The 20,095-nt window shown below is 39.9% G+C and overlaps 1 protein-coding gene and 1 long non-coding RNA gene across 4 annotated transcripts; both read left to right on the top strand.

Annotated features, from left to right (window-relative positions):
* The first annotated feature begins 1,126 nt into the window (after window positions 1-1,126).
* wdr6 (WD repeat domain 6) lies at window positions 1,127-11,945 on the top strand. Of its 3 annotated transcripts, XR_003050921.1 has the most exons (9): window positions 1,127-1,535; window positions 2,036-2,170; window positions 2,762-5,408; window positions 5,494-5,571; window positions 5,673-5,789; window positions 5,907-7,968; window positions 8,861-8,927; window positions 9,079-9,399; window positions 9,975-11,945. XR_003050921.1 is itself a non-coding variant. In XM_008318737.3 (6 exons), exons 1-6 carry the CDS (start codon window positions 1,460-1,462, stop codon window positions 6,757-6,759), a joined length of 3,906 nt encoding a protein of 1,301 aa, XP_008316959.1. In that variant the 5' UTR covers window positions 1,127-1,459; the 3' UTR covers window positions 6,760-8,788. The 3 variants fall into 3 exon arrangements, 1 of the variants encoding a protein (XP_008316959.1); XR_003050922.1 differs by lacking the exons at window positions 8,861-8,927; window positions 9,079-9,399; window positions 9,975-11,945 and having other exon boundaries at window positions 5,907-7,640; window positions 7,704-8,788; XM_008318737.3 differs by lacking the exons at window positions 8,861-8,927; window positions 9,079-9,399; window positions 9,975-11,945 and having other exon boundaries at window positions 5,907-8,788.
* Window positions 11,946-17,866: 5,921 nt separating this feature from the next.
* On the top strand, window positions 17,867-19,979 carry LOC103384994 (uncharacterized). Its single transcript, XR_003050967.1, has 3 exons — window positions 17,867-18,735; window positions 18,850-18,971; window positions 19,105-19,979. It is a non-coding gene; the product is annotated as an uncharacterized LOC103384994 (long non-coding RNA).
* The last annotated feature ends 116 nt before the right edge of the window (window positions 19,980-20,095 follow it).

Raw genomic sequence — 20,095 nt, 5'->3', positions numbered from 1 at the left:
GCATATCTCCTGAGGTTTTGCCTCTGACTTTTCCCATATTCCGAGGGATATGTGCCTTCAGACAAGAGAGCATGCACCTCATTCCATTTACTTTCCATTTCTGTAAAGTAAGGTTAAAATCTTTATGTGCATTGCTATATAACTTTCAGCCCGAATTCATCCAAAGTAATATATTTTAGAATGAATGATCAACAGTGGCTTTTTCTATTAAATTAAGTATTTCTCTCAGAGAAAAAGGCAAATCTGATATATTTTCACACAAGATTCATAATATTGTAATAAAATTATGTCAATTTGCCTTTTTAGCTGTTAGACATTGGAATTGTATACACAATTTAGGATGCTACATGAGCCAGTTTAATGACGACGCCTATTATAATAGTATATATAATAGTGTTAGCTATTCAAACTGCATGTAGACACAATTTCATGTACGTGGCAAGTTGAAATTATTTGACTGACCTATGCATTTGTCTGTGTAGGTTCTCAGTCATCCAGGTCATTTAATCCAAAAAGCCACCAAAAACAACCAGAAGAACAATCCCCCTCCCTGACAACAAGACCACTGTTTTCATTTCAAAGGACACCCAGCCAAAAGTGTCGCTCAGGTTAAACTATTAGTCCATAGCTATGGTACCACTTTCCATTCACACCTCTAACCTTGTTACTTTACATTACATTCTCCTTAGAATAAGGTGTGTTTCACCACACCTCCATCCACCCTTTCTGTAACGACCCTCGTTACGGATATGCAGCCCCCTTTGAGGCTAAATAACAGTAGTCAGTCAGAACAGAAGAAGCCTCTTGGATGAGAGGTAAAACGTCTTTAAAAAACCCCTACCGTCCAGTTGCCCTCGATTTAACTATTTTTGGAAACCTATGCATTGAATACTAGTCATTTAAAGGATTAGAAATACAAGAAACTCACCTCTTATAACGGCTAGGAGCAGAAAGCAATGTCCGTCTGCATTCGCCGATGTACGCACGCGCAGTTAAATCGGGTAGGAGGTTTCCGTCGGTAGGATACAACTTCACAACACCGGTCACGTGCTCTGTCTTCACCAATCCAATATTTTTTCCAACCAATCAGCAACAACGATACCGGTACTGTGACGCGATTGGTGGAAACTAAACACGGAAACTGGAACAGAAACACATGTAGACTGTGGTGCTTATTGCAAGAAATAACATATTTAAAGAACTATATATAATTTTTACGCTATCAAGCATTTTTTCTAAGTCAGCTGGTGCAACGATAGGAAATCAGCTTAGGTAAAATAGGTGTTTGTTGCTCTGGCTAGAAATAATGTGTTCTGCAGTCGCTACACGCTGCTAACTAAAGGGGGACACATCAAAACTGTATATGTTATTCACCTTTTTTTGTCCTCTGTTCGTCAAAAGTTTGTAACACATTTGTGTTAAAATCCCATGATATAAAAGTGAAAACAACGACTTCTTGATGAAGATGGAGACACTAGCTCTGGTTGCGCCGGTCACTGCTCTGAAGTTCATTCATGATACAATTCTACTGACAGGTAACTTTGAAAACATTGCACGGATCGTTTGCGTCTAGTGTCTGTTTATTTATTTATTTACATACTTGTTAAAATTGTATTTTTAATCATTGTGTATGTGGACTATGTGATATAGTCAAAATGTCACTAGTTGGGTAGTATAATTTTTTGTGTGGTTACGGACTACTTTGCATAGAACTTCAACCAACTCTTATTTCCGATTCATATGACACGTATACTAATTGTAATTAATTATTTTGGTCAAGTAATCTCATTGGAAGTAAACCAATGCCAACAAAATGCAAAATAAGACCAACAAAAAACAAGGTGTTGCATTTACAGATTTACTTTACATTTAATAATTGTATTAAAGACTGAAGCTCAAAGCATATTTAGACATTTCCTGTACAGACAATGCTTTAACATCGACAGGCTTTATTAACTTGTCATATTTAAACCATAAAAATAATAGTATTTTAGATTTGTCCAAAAATGTAATGTGTGCTCCCTTATCTTTGCAGGTGAGGGTCCAATATTGACTGCTTACAGTCTCAGACCTCGTCCCAAAGCTGCTGCTTCTCTCAGTGTCCTCCGTCACTGCAGAATCCATGAAATAAGACACAGATGTCACACCTCGGAAAACGAGTTTGATGATGGTACAGTCATATGATGTTGTGGATTTTGAATGATTGTTTGCTGTTATGTTTTTTTATTGACTGCCAGATTTTAATGCTGTAAGAGTTAAAAAAGTTCTGTCATGGCAACTGGACGTGAATTTTCTAAAAGAAGACGTTTCACCTCTCATCCAAGAGGCTTCTTCAGTTCTAACTGGTGGTGGGGAGTACAGCAGATATATACTCTGGGTGTGAAAGAATAAAGCTACTTCAGGTCCACCCTGTTGGGTGTGTAAACAGTTGGTAAGAGTCTGATGGGTCGTTGTGGTCCTCATCAGAACGGTTTTGGTCACCTGCCTCTTTGTTATGTGAAACTGAGGTGAATCTTTTGGGTATTGTTGCTAAAAGTGCTTTGACACAGACACAACCTATCACCCACATACAAAGCACTTTTGGATGAGAGGTGAAACGTCACACCCAGTTGCCTAACAGAACTTTCAAACTTGACCATGACCTGGATGACTGAGAACCTTCATAGACACCATGCTGTAAGAGTTACCACTCAACTGTTTGTAGAGTTGTTCTTTTTGTATGTATTCAGTGTCTCACTGTATTTTTTTCCATAATCCACAGGATTGAGTTTGACCAGTGAATCCAATGTCAATGATGTAGCAGTGTTTGGAGGCAAAGCCTTGAGGCTGGTTAGACTCCATGTAGATCTCCAGGGTGGAGATAACTTACGTTTGGAAATTTTGAGTCCTCTTATTGAGTTACAAGACTGGATCCTGGATGTTCACTGGCTTTCTAAAGACAAAGGCTCACCTCTGTGTGTGGCCCTAGCCCACAATAATGCTCTCCTTTTGGATGTTAAAACAGGAACTCAACTGTTTCAACGTTGTTGTCTGGACGGCTGCCTGCTGTACTCTGCCCTTCTTCTGGTCCAAGAAAACTGGGCTGACGCTGTCTTAGTCGGAGGAACTGTTTTCAACCAGCTGATTCTTTGGAGACCTGGAAGTGGAGGAGCAGAGAGTCATGAAAGTAAAGCTCCAGTTGAGAGGCGTCTGCTGGGCCACAGTGGTGTCATCTTCAACATTTCATATCTCCGGGAGAAAGGATTGTTGGCCTCGGCCTCTGATGATCGCAGTGTGAGGGTGTGGGCTGTTGGTGTTCTCGGGGTCCCTGGTGGGCAATGTGGAGATTTGAACCCGTCCTGTTTAAGTGTCCTGTATGGACACCACGCTCGGGTGTTCTCGGTGTGTCTCTCCTCAGAGGGACTGTTCAGTGCAGGCGAAGACGGGACCTGTTTAGTCTGGGACTGGGCCAAAGGGGGGAAAGTGGTTCGGACTTTGAAGGGACACCGAGCTGGAGGGGTGCGAGCCTTGGCAGTTAGTAAAGGAACAGGTCATGAAGGAATGTGGGTAGCTACCGGGGGGGCAGATGGAGGGGTTAGACTGTGGAGGCTGAAGAAGAATGAGAAGAATGAGAACACAGAAGAAGAGCTGAATCAGAAACTTATTGATTTAAAGTTCCCTGATCACAGTGCACCTAAAGCAGTCTGTATAACTGGGGAAAACGAAGAGAATACAGACTGGAGCCAGTGTAATGTTGTGGTTTGCACTGAATTAGGAAAAGTCCACTGTTACAGCAAAGGACAGTGGGACATTTTATGGGAAGGCTCTGCTGACTTTAAGTCCTACTGTGTGATGGAAACTGTATCTGTCAAAGTGAACGACTCCACAGAGAATGTTCATCTATGTGCTGTAGGAAATCTAAAGGGTTCCATTCACGTTTTTCCAATATCTCATCCTCAATCTGGAATTCTTCTCTCAAGAGGTTCAGGGAAGATCCATAGTCTTATTTGGCAAGAAGGAAAAGATGGTGTGTGTTTATTAGTATCTGGCTCTGAAGGTCTAGTCTATCGCTGGTGTATTAATGCAAAAATGACGGAAAATCATTATTTTACTTTTATTGTTACTCCACTTCCTGCTTTTGTGCTTCCCACTTGTGCCAAATGCTGGCTGTTGGCTGCTATCTGTCTGTCTTCCAGACCAGATGATGATCTTTGGGTTTGTGGGGACAGAAGAGGATCCTTGATTTTGTTTCAGGAATCCTGGAAAGCGGAGGGACATAGTGCTTTGTCAGAAGAACACGGGACAGAACAAACGCAGGACGAGGAAACAGACAACGATACAGGTGAAGAAAGTAGCATCAAATGGCACATAAAGGACAGTAAAATACACAACGTCAAGATTCAGCCTGCGAGTGTCCTGTTTGGTGTTCATGGTAAACAGGGTGTGACGTCAGTGTGTGAATACAAGGGACTTCTCTACAGCACCGGCAGAGACGGCTGTGTTAGAATTTTTAGAGTGCAGCAGGCAGCATCACCAAAAAAAGTTGAACGATGCAGCGGAGAGACTGTTGAGAACGCAGGGCAGCTTCAGTTGGAGGTCCTGCGAGTTCAGCGGGCCTGTAAAGGAATGGAGTGGCTGGAGAGGGTTTTGATTCTTGAACCTGGATTTCTGGGAGTTGAGGAGGAAACAGACGAGTGGGAGAACTTTTCCGAAATGGCGCTTGAAAGTAAGGTACAGGAAGTGAGGTTTGTCATCGCCGGCTTCCATGGAGTCCATTTTGTGGTTTGGGACCCGGTGAGGCAGGAGAGGCTGTTAGCTGTGCCGTGTGGTGGTGGGCATCGTTCCTGGAGTCTGTGGCCTTCAGACAAAAGGATTTGGCCTGGATATGGAGCAGTGATCTTCATCAAACATGGTGCTGTTCTGGCTTCACAGTCTCCTGGGAAGGAGCAGGCCTTGGCCGCTGGATCTGGAGGCACCGCAGGGTGGAGCCTGAGAGAGGGCATTCACGGGAGGGGGATTGGGTGTGTGTGCAGGCTAGGCAGGATCATTGACCCTCAGATGAAGAACACTGAGAGACCGCTGGGACACTGGGAGGTGGCAGTGACAGGAGGAGAGGACACAAGTCTTACTGTCATAGCAGTACATCCTGAATCAGGCAGAGTCAGAGTCCTCTCAGTTATTACAGACCACATCTCCAGTGTGAGGACAGTGGCGGCAATAACACGGGAAGAGCCAGGCTCTCTCTCCACCTTGGTCTTCTCTGCCGGGGGCCGTGCTCAAATGCAGTGCTATCGCCTGTTGATTGGCTGGGACGGGCAGAGGTCAGCGCCATCCTGCCAGGTGATCCAGATCGCCAGGCACCGCTTGGACGAACAGTGGGAAAGGAGAAGGAACCGACACAGGACAGTCAAAATGGACCCGGAGACGAGGCAAGTCCACCCACCGATACTGTTCACTTAACGTTGTCTGTTTTTTTGCGTCTTCACTCTCACCTGTTGTCTCTCTCTGTCTCAGGTACATGTCTATAGCAGTGGTGGATGAAGAAGCAGACTGTGTTCTTCTGGCGTTGGCCTGCAGTGATGGAGCTGTCAGGTATACAAATCATTAGTTTCATAAGTTTCCTTCTTTCGGGATTTAATAATATGTCATAATCCCAGGTTCTCACCTTACCACTGTTGGGTTTTTTTTTTCAGATTGTTTTCTCTAAGTGAAGTTAAAAATCAGTTTGATTTGGTGTGTGAAATCTTTTACCACCAGCGCTGTGTGCTCAGCGTTGCCACCTGCAGCCTGGAGGATGGAAATGGCAGCAGGTCTGAGAAAAACCTTTATCCTGTCGTTGTCTTTCATCTGTGTAAACCATGGATATTGTGGAATAAATGTTTTAATGTTTTGTATATACAGTAAATGACATTCTATTGTCCACCCAGGTATAAGCTACTGTTCAGCGCTGCCACAGATGGGAAAGTCGCAGTTTGGAATTTGACTGAAGTTTCTTCCTCATCTGATTCTTCAAGCAACATTTCCTTTGCTCAAATTCCCTGCTTAGAATTCAGTGCCCACCAGAGTGGCATCAACTCATTAGCTGTGTGGAGGGAGAGCCAGGAACAAACAGAGAGTGGCTTTCTGATCACTGTTGCTAGCGGAGGTGATGATGGGCAGCTGACAGTGTCCAGGATCACAGTACTGCACCCAAAAGACCAGAACACAGGGGGCAGCAAAGAGCTTTCTCAGACATCAGAGGCAACAGTTTCTCAGCTCCACCTTCACTCTTCTCTTCACATCCCACTGGCTCACGCTGCTTCTCTGACTGATCTGAAACTTCTCACCGCAGGCCTCCTGGTCTCTACGTCTTCAGATCAGAGGGTTTGTCTGTGGACGGTCCACAGTACCGGTATCAGCCACAAAAAGACACTCTGCTCCCACGTGGCAGATGCAGCAGGACTTTCAGTCTGGGAGGAGGAGACGGTTGAAAAGAAATGGGATGAAAAGGAGAACCAAAGATCTGAAAGTCAGCCAGAGATTATAGTCAGGAAAGGGAAGGGGCTTCGGGGAGAACCAGATGGAGCGGGAGCCGAGACAGGTGACCCAGTTTTTAGGACAAGGGATGAAAATGAAAGTGAGACAACAAAGAGTGAGGAAAAAGGAGAAAGTGTAGTGAAGACGGAAGAGAATGAGATCAAATGTTGCCGGGGAGAGAAGACAGGATGGCTGCTGGTCTGTGGTCAGGGCTTCCAGCTGATGAGAGTCGGAAACACAGATGTGTGTCTGAACTGTCTGTGATATCTGAAGTGATGCACAAAGTTGAGTTCTACTGCATGGTTATAGTTGACATGTCAACTGTGTGACAAGAAATAGTTTTATAATTTAAAAAGAGCCTTGACTTTAATGAGAATATTCCAAAGAATGACCTTAAACCAATCACAGCCTTGTACACAAACCATTCTTTTTTTCAAATCAAGAGTGTGAATATGAAGACGTTTTGGGGGTTTTGAGCAAAATAAGATCTGACATATAGTAAGCTTGATTTTTCTGGTGGTCCAGTTTTGACTGGTCCATAAATCACAACTGCCATTTTTATTTGAAATATATGCTTTTCAGGTCATTTTGTTGCAATGACTCTTCACTTGGTAAATACAGTGTGTGTGTATATATGTATATGCATATATATACATGTGTGTATATATGTATGTATGTATATGTGTATATATGTATATGTGTATGTGTGTATATATATATATACACATATATACATATATTCAATATAGCTGTAATATAAATTGACTGTCTGCTCAGTCATTTATATGTGTTGAGCTTTTGTCGTCTGTAAATGTGTGTGGGAGTGTTAGCAGCATGTTCATCTGGGACACATTATATTTCTCCTGCTGCTGTGGGATCCTTCACTTCCATCTTCTGTCTATATATATATATAAAGTATTCAGGTTGTGTGTGAGCGTTTGTGGAGGTCTCTGTCCAGTGAGGGCCGACTGCAGGCATCCATTAATATTTCAATATTTCAGCCATGTCTCATGTTGCCTTTTGTGTAGTGCCCGTCTGACAACCTGCCACGGTTGGCTGAGAGAAAAGTGAAAGATATGTGAAAACTGAACTGGAAAGAGGGGAAAGTTGGCCCTGAGATGTGGAAGGGTTTACTACCCTCAAAGGTAAAATAACCGTTAGTGCTTTTCCATTTATTGAAAGAAATTAACCACTATGGCCATTTACAGGTGGAACGAAGGGGCAAAAGGACAAGGGAGGACAAGGGAGGAGTGAAAGTGAAAGCCTCAGAGCTGAGGTCGGTCTAAAGAAGAGGGAAGGGGAGGCAGAACTTGAGACGGGGCCAGCTTGGCTCAGTGTCAGCTGATTAAAGAAAAAGCAGAGAAGATGGAGGGGGAAAATGGAAAGTGAGAAATGACAGGACTGGTTAATTGATGAAGGACTCAAACTGGAGGAAGGAATAAAAGAGCAGCAGGAGTAACACACCTCAAAAAGGTACAAATGCCAACTTATATACCTCTTTATTTCTATTTTTGGGCATTATCTGGTGGGTCACACTTTGCACTGATGTTGTGAACTTTTTCTTAAGAGCAGCTGTTAAAAATATATCCTTAAATAACAGGAAGATGTTCAAAAACAGGTCCTGAGGCAAATGATGGAACTCAAGCTCAAATTTACTTGTGAGCTTTTATGTTGCCGCTTCACTTTTGGCTTCGGGCTGGTCTGGTAATCCGAGTCAGTTTCATAAAAAAGTTTGTTTATTTTGTAGCACTTTTTAAATATATTTTCCACTTTGTCTTTTAACACATTTTGCAAATGTTCTGTGTTACTTTTTGATATTAGCCACTTTGGCTATCTCCCGGGCTAGCTTTATTTATCAAAAAATACAAATCAGTTAAGGATGTTTTAAGGCAGTCTTTAGCTTTTTTTGTTGTTGTATTACTGCTATTTTGCTAGAATATTCAAATTCCCACTGTTGCCTTTTATTTTGACTAATTTTCCAGGTTATTTGAATCATTTAGGTTTTTTTATATTTTGTTAATAGTTTGAAAGATAGTTGGCTGTTTTCCATTTATCTGCTACCAGCCTCTTTTTATTTTAGTTTTTTTCTCCATTGAAGTTTTTTTTTTCCATAACTTGTTTTTATGCCAAATGAGTCACAATGTAGTGCTGAAGAAATTAAACAACCCAAACAGATGCCTTGTTGTATATAAGTTGTCCAAGTCAATAATGCTGTACAAAATTAATTATTTGTAATTAATTTGTCTGCAATAAATTTGTTAAATAATAAATGAATGAAGATGCTGCAGTACATTATGCAGTCCAGGAAACACAGCTTCACACATTTAAGATTTATTTTTCTAAATGTCATTTTTGAATCTTTCAGCCTTTTAGGTCAGATATGTCACGTGACCGACTGCCTCTTATTGGATCATCTAGCTGCAAACCAACAGGTGAGCGACTATAATCAATTCTTTTAGCAGAGATTTGGGGGTTTTTTTTACATATTTTTTCAAGCAGCAGACAAAATACCAACACATTTTTAAACAAACATGTACTGTATATTTGAATGCAACATCTTCATTTGATATTGTATTATTCTAGCCCATCAGGGTAAACGCGGGAAAGGCAACCAGCAGCAGACACCGTCTGCTTCCTGCTCACATCCAGGACGTCGTTCTGTCCTTCTGGCAGACACCACCATGACACCCTGGGGGGGCTTATCACTCTCTGAGACCTCCTTTACTTTGATTCCTTCACCACATCAACGCCCTCCTCCACCAACACCAGTTCGTCTCCCTCCTGCTCCCCAGCTGACTCCAGCCAACTCTTACCAACAACAACAGAATGAAGAAGAACTGTCAAGTTCAAACATGAGCTCAGAAATCTCATCTCCACCACCAACGTTGTCTCCCGGCGCTGAAGGTATGACGTAACCAGGGCGTGTCCCGTTTAATCAGCCAATCACCTGTTGATCAGAGAACAGTCAACAGAGGATTTCTGGAATATACTCTGTGACCTTTCCTGAGCTAGCAACAGAGAAAATGCATATCAAATTTGAATGTGATTGATTGTCAGCTTACCTGAATGCCAAAGTAATCAACACATAACACATTGCCTTCCATTTGTAGACGTGTTTATGACCACCGCCCTCCAGAAGAACAGACTACGTCTGATTTGATTTATGACTAAAGACTATGTAGAAGAAACGGACGTAGCTACAGTAGCTGATGGCTGCCTTCTGACAACGATGACAATGTGTTCTGGAAGTTCTTTAATATTATCTAATATTGTCTTTTATTTTTATTTTTTTATATTATTTAGAGGAAAAGAAAGGACAAAAAGGCACATTGTAAACATTTAATGGAAGTCTGGTTGAACCACAAAATGTAATCTGTTTTATTGATCTTATAAACATCAGGCTGAGATGAATTTTGAACAGTTACACCCCTCTAGTTTCTCCCCACGTCATGACTTTCTTTCTCTTTGTCTCCTCGCAGTATGCAGAGATCCAGGGCTCCATGGGAGGCAGAGGGCGTTGCCTCAACATCGAGGTCCCCGTCCTCCGCGTCTCCCACCACTGCGTCAAGTCACCAATCTTAGCTTCTCACGTAGCTTCACTTTCTCTTTTTTTGAGCTGCCACTCCACCAGTCGCCACGCTGCCGAGCGGAACGCACCAAAAACGTAATGCTGCTTTTGAGACAAATCCATTATTAAAGGACAACAGCAGATGTCAAAGTATAATCTCAGCCGGTCCGTTAAAAACAAAACAAACAAAAAATTCAAAGTTAAGACAAGAAAGACATCAGGAATTTGAATTCTCATCACAAAAAGATGACAGGGTGAAACGCATAGGCTCAAGAGAACGATGATTTATTTGTTGTGTTTGATCCTAGGGATGTGCCTTTAACAATCCACCTTTTCAGGGACCGCGTTAAAACTGTTCTAGAACCATGGCGTGCAGGGTGAGATGAAGCTCCGATGGTAATCTTAAAGATTTAAAGACCAGTTTGTGTCTTTCAAAAAAAAGTACAGAAGAATCGTATCTATGTATGTCTTTAACTTGGTATATTTTATATTATTTTACCCTGACATGTAAAGTAAAATTTAATTTGACCTTTGACACCAGCATTGACCTTTGACACCAACATTGAACTTTGTTTAAAAAAAAAAAATCTTACAAAACTCTTATTCGGGTTGAACAAAAAGAATAAAATTACAGATCAGTTCCATTTCAGTTAGAGAGCAGACATTTTAAATAATTTAACTCCACTTACCCTGCACCTGCAGTACTGCCTCACCTCCTAAGGGTGGCCCAATGCTGATTTAGGAAACCCTTCTGCAATAGTAAAAGTAGTGTGTCAGGGAAATCATCAGCTGTGCCATGAAAAATGAGTTTTGTGTTTCTCTTTCATTCCTACAGGTATATCACCCTGTGTTCAACTAAACAGGGACAGGTTGAATACTGTGTTATATGCAAGTAAATTGAAACTAGAAAATCATTCTATCTGATTACATAAATGTTTGTGACATTTTGTTCTGTGTGGTGTCTAACATAACGCTAAATATGTGCCATGGTTTTAAAAAGGTTGGAAAGCACTGGTTTACGATGGTGGGATCCTTGTTTTCATGAAAATGTTTCACACGAGATGACTAAGACCTGCATTGAAGATACAGAGCTTCAGGCCTGTGTACATAAACGTTTTATACGTATTTGTCACTTTTAATCTCCTCCAACCTGATCTGTTTCCATTTTGCAGCATTTAGCAGTAAAATTATTGGTGTAACGAGTAAATGAGTCGTTTATTTGTCTAATATTTAGACTTAGCGAGGATTTAGATTGTGTATTTGTTTACTGTCTTATAATGAAAAAAATATTAGAACAGCAGTGGCTTCCATAGATAATGAACTATGGAAATTAAAAAATGGTCGACCTGTAGAGCACCAAATGTCATTGTGGCTTTAATGAACTTTAATAAAAAACACCAGACTTTGTGTGTGTTTGCACCATTTAAATATCCAGTGTATAAAACAGAGGGCGTAGTATTATACTGGAACAACTACATCACTAATTTGACACGTGTAAAACTACCCAAAGGGTTTAGTTGAAATTAAAGCAACATTAAGTGAACCCACAGCACCCAGTGTGACTGATCTAGTCAAAGAAAACACAGAGAAACAGAGCTCATGTGTCACCGTCTCACCTGCTCATCATCATCTCGCTCGGCAAACAGAGCTTATATTTAAAGAGGAATCAGCCATTGGACGGGTTAGTGTGTTGTCAACCCATGTTATCTGATCTCTTACTATATTACAGCAAAGACACAAATGAAAGTTGGACCTTCGTACAGGTATGAATGAGCCGTGAGTCTTGATGTTTTTCACAACTATTTTTTTTTCATTTCTGTCTTTATTTTCAAACACTGTCCTCTTGGCTTCCTTATGTTTTTCCATTACGATAAAATGGCGTGCTGGGGTTGAATGTGTCTCCACCCATCGTTGCCATCCAAGCATGAATGAGAACGAAGCATTTAAAAAAAACATTTAAAAAAAAAACAATTCTTAAAGGCTCATGCTACGTGGTAGTTGTGATTTTGAGTGTGAAAAATTATATTTTATTCTTGTAAAATTTACCAAGAACTTTTAACTTTTATGTTAATTTTACACAGCAATAGGTATTTTCAAATGTTATAGTGTCAGTTGAGGTCTTTATACAAGGAGGCCACAAAGGTCAACCTTCATCGACTACCTCGTAGCACTGAAAAATGATGTATAAAATAAAAGAAAACAGTTTTCAAAGTTATCACATTGTTTTTTTTTTTAGAAATCTGATTATGTAATTTCATAAAATTAGGGATTTTTTTGAGCAAATAAAAAGCTGAGCTGCTGTACCACATTTATACTGTCTATATCTCATCCATCTTATTTTTTTTTGCCTTCTTTCTTTGCAGTAAAACAACCCTCTGTTAATGATGGCGATAAGAGGGATGGACTACGTAATCCACAGGAGGATCCTGGATGAAGAAACTGTGGATGAGATTGGAGCCAAGTTTGAATCAAACATTCCTCTTTCTGAAAAGGTCAAACGGGCATTAAGGTGAGTTTGGTATTTGGTTAATAGAAGAATATTGACCTAATATGTTATTAATAACTTTGAAATGATGCAAGTTAAATCTGAAATATATATGTGTTTATCCATCTGTCCCCCCAATATACACTATATATTATACTTTATCATACTTGATATTATGGATAACACTGCTGTAATTCATTCCATTTTCCCAGTGTTAAAACACTATTGTTTTCATTGTTTTTAACACAATGCTGTTCTGTTTTATACTATGTTAACATTTACTGTACTGTACTGTACTGTACTGCACTGCACTGTACTGTACTGTACTGTATTGTACCGTACTATTACTGTCCATTTCCCTAGTGTAGGATCAATAAGATTATATATAATTTAATCCAATTTTACTTTATTTAATCTAATCTAATCTACAACAGTGGTTTTCAAACTTTTTATACTCAACACTGAGCTCTCTGAGTACCACCATGATGACCAACATCAGCAGCATAGGCCTTCACTGTTAGCTCCACCACACAGGAGCAATGTTTATATATATGTTTATGTTTATAAAGATGTTTATATTTAAATGTTGTATTAATTGTGCATGGTATGTTTCAGATTTATTCAACTGAAAATGTAAATGTGAAAATATGAATTTTCACCACATACCACTAGAGAGCGCTCGCTTACCGTACAGTTTGAGAACCACTGATCTGTAGTAAACACAAACCGAGTGTCTGACTCAGAGACTCAGTCTCTCTGCAAACAGAGAGACTAGAAAGAGAATCTTTCACAAACTGATATTTGCCTAAAATATGTTTTTCATTCCTTCTCTTTCAGTCCGACCCAGTACCTCAGGTGTTCTGTTCCACGATTGAAGAAATGTCTGCTGCAAAGGTTTCCCCTTATAAAATGGCTGCCTCATTACCCCATCAGAGAGACCGCCATTGGAGATCTGATCTCTGGCATCAATGGGGGGATCATGCAGATACCCCTGAGTGAGGATGGATGTACTGTACAGCAGGAGTACAAACGAGTACAACAGAGAGCGTGGGTGTTATTTGAAGTATTGTTTGTCTTGTCTGTTCTTTCTCTCCACAGGTATAGCCTATGCTATGATTGCTGCGGTTCCTCCAGTCTTTGGCCTTTATGCTGCCTTCTACCCAATGCTCGTCTACTTCATCTTCGGCACATCACACCACCTCATCATAGGTTTGTAATTTACCAAATATCTGCGTCTGAACATATGAGATCTGAACTGTCTTGAGCCTTGATCATCACAATAATGCAAAGACATGTTTTTTCTTTCTGTATATATATATAGATTTTTTTATACATATATATCTATATACATATATATTTACATGTGTCTGAATCATAATCATGTATGAAACATTAGTGAATATCATGTGTTGTTTTCCATTTCGTCCAGGTGGTTACACGGTGCTGGCGCTGATGATGCGAGGACTGGGAGATCGGTTGGCCCCAGACTCTGACTTCATGATCTGGGACAATGAGACCAACTCCAGTGTAGTTGACACCGTTTCCCAAGATGCAAAGAGAGTCCAAGTGGTTGTAGCTGTCACACTGCTGTCTGGATTATTCCAGGTAAACCAAACGTCCAAGGAGGAATGATCACATTCAAAATGACTGAGTTCTTAGCTGTGGTTCAGTCACTGCGCTGTGGCTCTGCAGATTCTGCTGGGCCTGGTCCAGTTTGGTGTCATGGTGACCTACCTGTCTGAACCCCTGGTCAGAGGTTACACCACAGGAGCCACCTTCCACATTTTTATGTCCCAGTTTGGAAATATCTTTGGAGTAACGTATGTGAGACACAATGGTCCACTGATGTTGCCAAAAGTGAGTAAGAACACGACTACAAATACAAATACAAAAGAAAATACAAATTCATGGGTTGAATTAAAGGATTGACAATTTAAATTTAAGGCGTAGTTCCACAGTCAGGTGACTTTGCACTTTTTCTTCAGATACTTTGAAAGAGTAAAGAAGTGTTATTAAACAATGATTTTAATGATACATTTTTTTGTTTTTCTGTGAATAGAATTGCAATTAACCATGGCAAAAAACTTTTTTTTCTTTTTTTAATTTAACAAAAAAAAAGAGCCAAGGCTGATATAACACAATTTTAATTTATTTGCTATAAAATTTGTTACAATGAAACTGTTAAAGCAGTATTGTTACCTTTGTTTGTTTATCTTTGTTCCTTCCTTCCTCTCTTTCTGTCTTGCCTTCTTTCTTCCTTCCATTGTTTTTTTTCTTTCTTTCTTTCCAGAATTTCATCGAATTCCTCTTTGTCCTTCACGTCACACACATTCCCACTCTTGTAGTGTTTGTCGTTGCCATGGTCGGCCTGGTCGTGGCCAAGAGGGTCAGTGAATTTCTGAGTAAGAAACTTCCTGTTCCTGTACCTGTGGAGCTGCTCGCTGTGAGGGTTCAGTAATTCTCTATTAACATGAACATGAACCAATTAACAGTCATGAAGTTGTACAGTAAAACACACGTGTGTGTGTGTGTGTGTTAATGGTCACCGCCTCAGGTCATTATTTCTACACTGGTCTCCTGGAAACTGAACCTAAATGAAAGCTATAAAATCGCGGTGGTGGGGAACATCCCCTCAGGGTGAGGAACACTCAGAAGACCTGTTGTTTTTGTTTAATTTTTCTTTTAAATATAGCATCATTTTTCAAAATGTGTCTCAGTCTACAGCCACCTTCTCTCCCACCCACCTCACTTATCGGTGAGGTGATCGGTGACGCCTTTGCTATGGCTGTGGTGGGCTACGGAATGGCCATTTCCCTGGGACAAGTTTTTGCCCTGAAACATGGATACAAAGTAGACAGTAATCAGGTACGGACGGAGGGGAGATACTATTAGGAACAATCATTTGAGGATTAATGATTGTTTGTGACGTGTCCTCCAGGAACTAATCGCCCTGGGTCTGAGTAACGCTGTTGGAGGGTTGTTTCAGAGCATAGCCATCAGTGGCTCCATTCCACGCTCCCTTGTTAATGAGAGCACAGGAGGAAAATCACAGGTTGTACTGTTTAAAAAAGCATCGCTGCAAAACCGTGACATTAGCTCTGAGAGGAGGAGAGGAGAGGAGATTTTAAATTTGAAATGAAAATGTAACTCCTTCTCCACAGTTGGCCGGAGCTGTGTCAGCAATAGTTATACTTATTGCCTTGTTCAGCATTGGGTCTCTGCTGAGTGATTTACCAAAGGTAAAGTCAAACATTCTGTTACTAGTTCAATTGAGTGTCTAGTACTCCTAACAGCAGTGTTGAACGTGTAGGCAGTGCTGGCTGCCATAATCTTCGTCAACGTAACAGGAACATTGAAACAATTCCATGACATCCCTGCACTGTGGAAGACCAGCAAAGTGGACATGGTGAGTTTACTAGATAGATACCTTTCAAATATTCTAAACCAGAGTTTCCCAACCTTTATTCAGCCACGGCACATACGTATATATATCATCAGGAAAAACCTCACGGCACAACAACAATAACAATATTCTAGTTTAAATTTTCTAAATATGTACTCCTGTTTACTTAAAGAAAACACTGATAAACTGACAGGAATTGAAGAAAGACACAAAGATCTTCAACAGCTCTGATAATTTTTTTTTATAGTTTTAATAGCCATCTGCTGCCATCTAGTGGACGATGATATAGTTGCTCTGCTTGTCACACTGACAAACAAACAAATATTTGCAATGAATAATTGGAAATTGAATCGAGGTGATCACTTCTCTGATCACCTCAGAATGGACATTTGGTGCTGTGGTTTCAGATAAAACTGAATTTATATTTTTAGTCTGGTTTTATTAGACCTATTAGAGCTGATAAATTATGGATAAACAATAACATTAACAGACTGTGTTTACAGTTGGAGCTTTTCTCCTACTGCCTTCTTTTCTCATCCTAATCTTCTGTTTGGTAATAGCACAGAGGGTTTGAACTACTGCCAGTGTAACTGTATAGTACTCTGTTTATTTTCAGTTCATATGGTTGGCCACCTTCATCTTCATCCTGCTGTTAAACCCTGATCTGGGACTGCCTGCTGCCATCGGCTTCTCCATGCTCACAGTCATCTTCAGGACACAGAGGTAGAAAATTGTTGTTGTCATGCAACGGCAACGGCCGTGTTTTTGTTCGCTGATAGTGACCCAGCATTCAGTCAGGTATGCTGACTCTTCAGACAGGCAACAACCCTACAACTGTCAGAGCAGACTGAGCTCCACTGTGACCAGGAAACAGATTATGCAGATGATATGATACGATGCAATATGATATGATATGATGTGATGGTAATACAATCACATTAAAGATGTTACAGTTTTATTTTTCTTGTCTTTTCCAGACCTAAATATTCACTGCTCGGTCAAGTCCAAGGTACTGACATCTATAGGCCGTTTGAAAACTACAGTCAGGTACAAGAACTTAAAGATTTCTTGTTTTGTTTTGTTTTTTAATTTTTTTAATTTTAATATATATCTATATGTCTTTCTGGAGGGATATCGTGTCAGATGAACAGGGACAAACCAGAGAAGAAGGATAAGACCTTGGCCTTATCAATATATACAAATATAACTGCTGAACTTCAGCAATTATATTCCTATATATTTGGAGATCTTTGGCTTCTTCGAAAAACAAAGTCCTTTGTGTTTGTGTTTTGTTCATTCACTTCATGGTGACCAATTACAGGTAAAGGCGGTGCCAGGAATTGTGATCTTCCGTTCTTCTGCCACACTTTACTTTGCCAATGCTGACATGTATAAAAATGCTCTCAGTAAAAAGGTGAGGAGAAAACACACACACACACACACACACACACACACACACACACAGGGGGGCAGTTGTCAAAGCCATAGGGTGGATTATTGTTACTTCTTTGCCAAAATGCCTCCTCAGTGCAGTGTCAGAGGCAGCCAGTTTCAGAATTTGACACCAGTGTGGAGCAGAGTCACTGAACCTGAGGCGTGTTCTCACTGACAGCATGTGATCACCTTTGTTTGGGAAGAATGAGTGTTTTATAAACGCACAATAAACTAAATTTCAACATGGCTGCAAACACGCCATTGCTGATGGTTCGATGTTATTCACAGTTTTATCTGTACACACATATATATGTATATATATATACATATATATGTATATATATCTATATATATCTATATATAGATATATATATATATATATACATAAATATGTATATATATAGTTACTCCTGAATTGTATTTAAATTTCATTTCAGATTAATTGTCTCTTTTGTTTTTCTTCTTTTAGTCTGGACTTGATGTTCATAAGATACTGGCAACAAAAAAGAAACAAGAGGCAAAAAGGCAAAAACTCCAGAAGGAAAATGCCAAGAGAACAAATGGAGAGGGGAAAGAGGAAGGGGGTGTTAGTTATTCTTTCTTTTTAAATTTCAATTTACTGTGACATTCAAGTACAACATGGCATGACTTGAGTGAAACCCTTCTGGTACTTTGTCGTCTCCTGTTCAGGGACCAAAGAAGGACATTGCAGTCATTGACGTGGATCCTGAGCCCTTTCCTTCTATCCCAAGAGCCATCATCCTGGACCTCAGCCCCGTTAACTTCCTGGACACGGTCGGAGTCAAAGCACTACAAAATGTATGGAGGTCAAAAATAAACAAAAAAACAAACAAACAAAGGGATGAGCAAAAGACAGGCTCTATGATAGGGATAGGATGGAGAACAAGAAGAAGAAAAATAAGAAAAAAAATAAAAAAAAAAATGTCCAAATTTGTCCGAAACAATATGCAAAAAGTAAAAGAAAAAAACCCAGCTGTTTCAAAGTTATTAGGAATAAATTCATAAAATGTACAGAACATACAGAAGGACACTGTAAGAGTGTGTAAATGTGATAGTATTGGTTTGATTGAAAGTAATACTGTTGGTATGAGCTACAATAACATCAGCAATGTTGAGTGTACATGTGTTTTTAAACTTTAAAAATATTTTTGTATAATGAGAGACTAGATGAGTAACAGTCAGAACATGTTGGGTTTATTATATTTTTAATAATTATCCACAGTGAACCACCTGTGTTTTCTAGCTTTTGTGTTGCTTTTTGTGTGCTGTTTCAGATCTACAGAGACTACGGAAAAATAGGTATAGAAGTTCTTCTGGCTGGATGTCAAAGTATGTCACACTCATATATACTATATATATTATATTATTATATTATATATATTATTATATTATATTGTATCATATTTTCTTTTTCATGCCCCCGCCCCCTCTCTCTCTCCACAGCTGGTGTAATGGACCAGTTGAAGATAGGAGGGTATTTTTCTGATAAAGTGACAAAGTCCTGTGTGTTCTCCACCATCCACGACGCTGTTCTGTACTGTCAGCCTGTCAGGAGAACAGCTGAGGTAATCTTGTGGAGTGTGAATATGTGAACTACTGTATACATTTATCATAAAAACACCAAATCAAAGCAAGTTGCGTGTCTTAGTTTTATCCCTATTGTTTTAATCCTATTCTGTCTTGTTTTTTGATCCACAGGAGTTCATAACCACTAAGCTTTGACTCTTGTCTTGTTGGAGCAGAGACCCTGGTTTACCCTGACGTTTGAATCACTGCTCATTTTCTTTCCAAGTTCAATTGTAGACATTTCACATATCATCCTAGAAACTCCTTCAGTTCGGAGGGGCAGTGGTAAACCTACAGATTTCCAGCTTGGTCACATGATCTGTGCACACGTTACTCCAACAATGATCGAAAACCTTCGTGGAGAGTCCGATCAGCTGTGGATCATGAACGAGTCAGTCGTTGGAGTCGCCTTCATTTTTACCATTATCGCGCTACTTTATTTTATTGAGAAAAAATCACAACACAATTAAACAGTGCTGAGAACAGGGACCAGATGGCTCCGCAGTTTTGTTTTTTTCTTTTTTATCCCGAGTCACAAAGTACCAAACATGTCCTAAACTGTACAGGACCAGAACTGTGGACCGACCTATTCAAGGTGAAGCTCCTCAGAGAGACAGCATGAAAACAAAATGATGCAAGAAAGCAAAGTTTGATGGTTTAATGAGTCAGTTAACCTTTTCAGTATTAACTAGGTTTACTGTATGAGCATGTTAAATTTAAAGTGATCATAACACACAGTTATGAGACATCCTCCCAGAATTCCTGTTGTAGGTGTTGTATATTACCAATTGTTTAACAAAGGCTCCAGTCGGCCACACATATTTATATGCAATTTCCAATGTAGTCATATCGGTGTTGTGCTATTTATTTTGTGTCAATATTAAGCGTGTAGTTCTCCTTCTCTCCCTCTGGGTGGTACCAAGTACTTTTGGCTGGAGTGTGATGGTTCATTACTTCTTTTATTTATATATAGATCTATAAAACGAATTCTTCCACTCAGTCAAAACCAGTCTCCAACGTCGTAAACACGAAGTAAAGCAGGAATTGAGAAAAGGCATCTGTATTTTATAGATGTAAAAAAAAGCTCAGTGGAAATGTAGCAGTAACAGTAAAATGAACTTAG

Source organism: Cynoglossus semilaevis, chromosome 10 (assembly GCF_000523025.1).
Source record: "Cynoglossus semilaevis isolate Cse_v1.0 chromosome 10, Cse_v1.0, whole genome shotgun sequence".
Classification (NCBI taxonomy): Eukaryota; Metazoa; Chordata; class Actinopteri; order Pleuronectiformes; family Cynoglossidae; genus Cynoglossus; species Cynoglossus semilaevis.
The sequence above is the reverse complement of the archived record's forward strand: the minus strand, read 5'-3'. Positions and strand labels throughout refer to the sequence as shown.

What these genes read in the sequence shown, in the direction of transcription:
- wdr6 (XM_008318737.3), top strand. Translation starts at nt 1,460, where the DNA reads ATGAAGATGGAGACACTAGCTCTGGTTGCGCCGGTCACTGCTCTGAAG. An exon ending in AAAATGGACCCGGAGACGAG is followed by an intron (nt 5,409 to 5,493) that starts GCAAGTCCACCC and finishes TCTCTGTCTCAG; the next exon opens with GTACATGTCTATAGCAGTGG. An exon ending in GAGGATGGAAATGGCAGCAG is followed by an intron (nt 5,790 to 5,906) that starts GTCTGAGAAAAA and finishes TTGTCCACCCAG; the next exon opens with GTATAAGCTACTGTTCAGCG.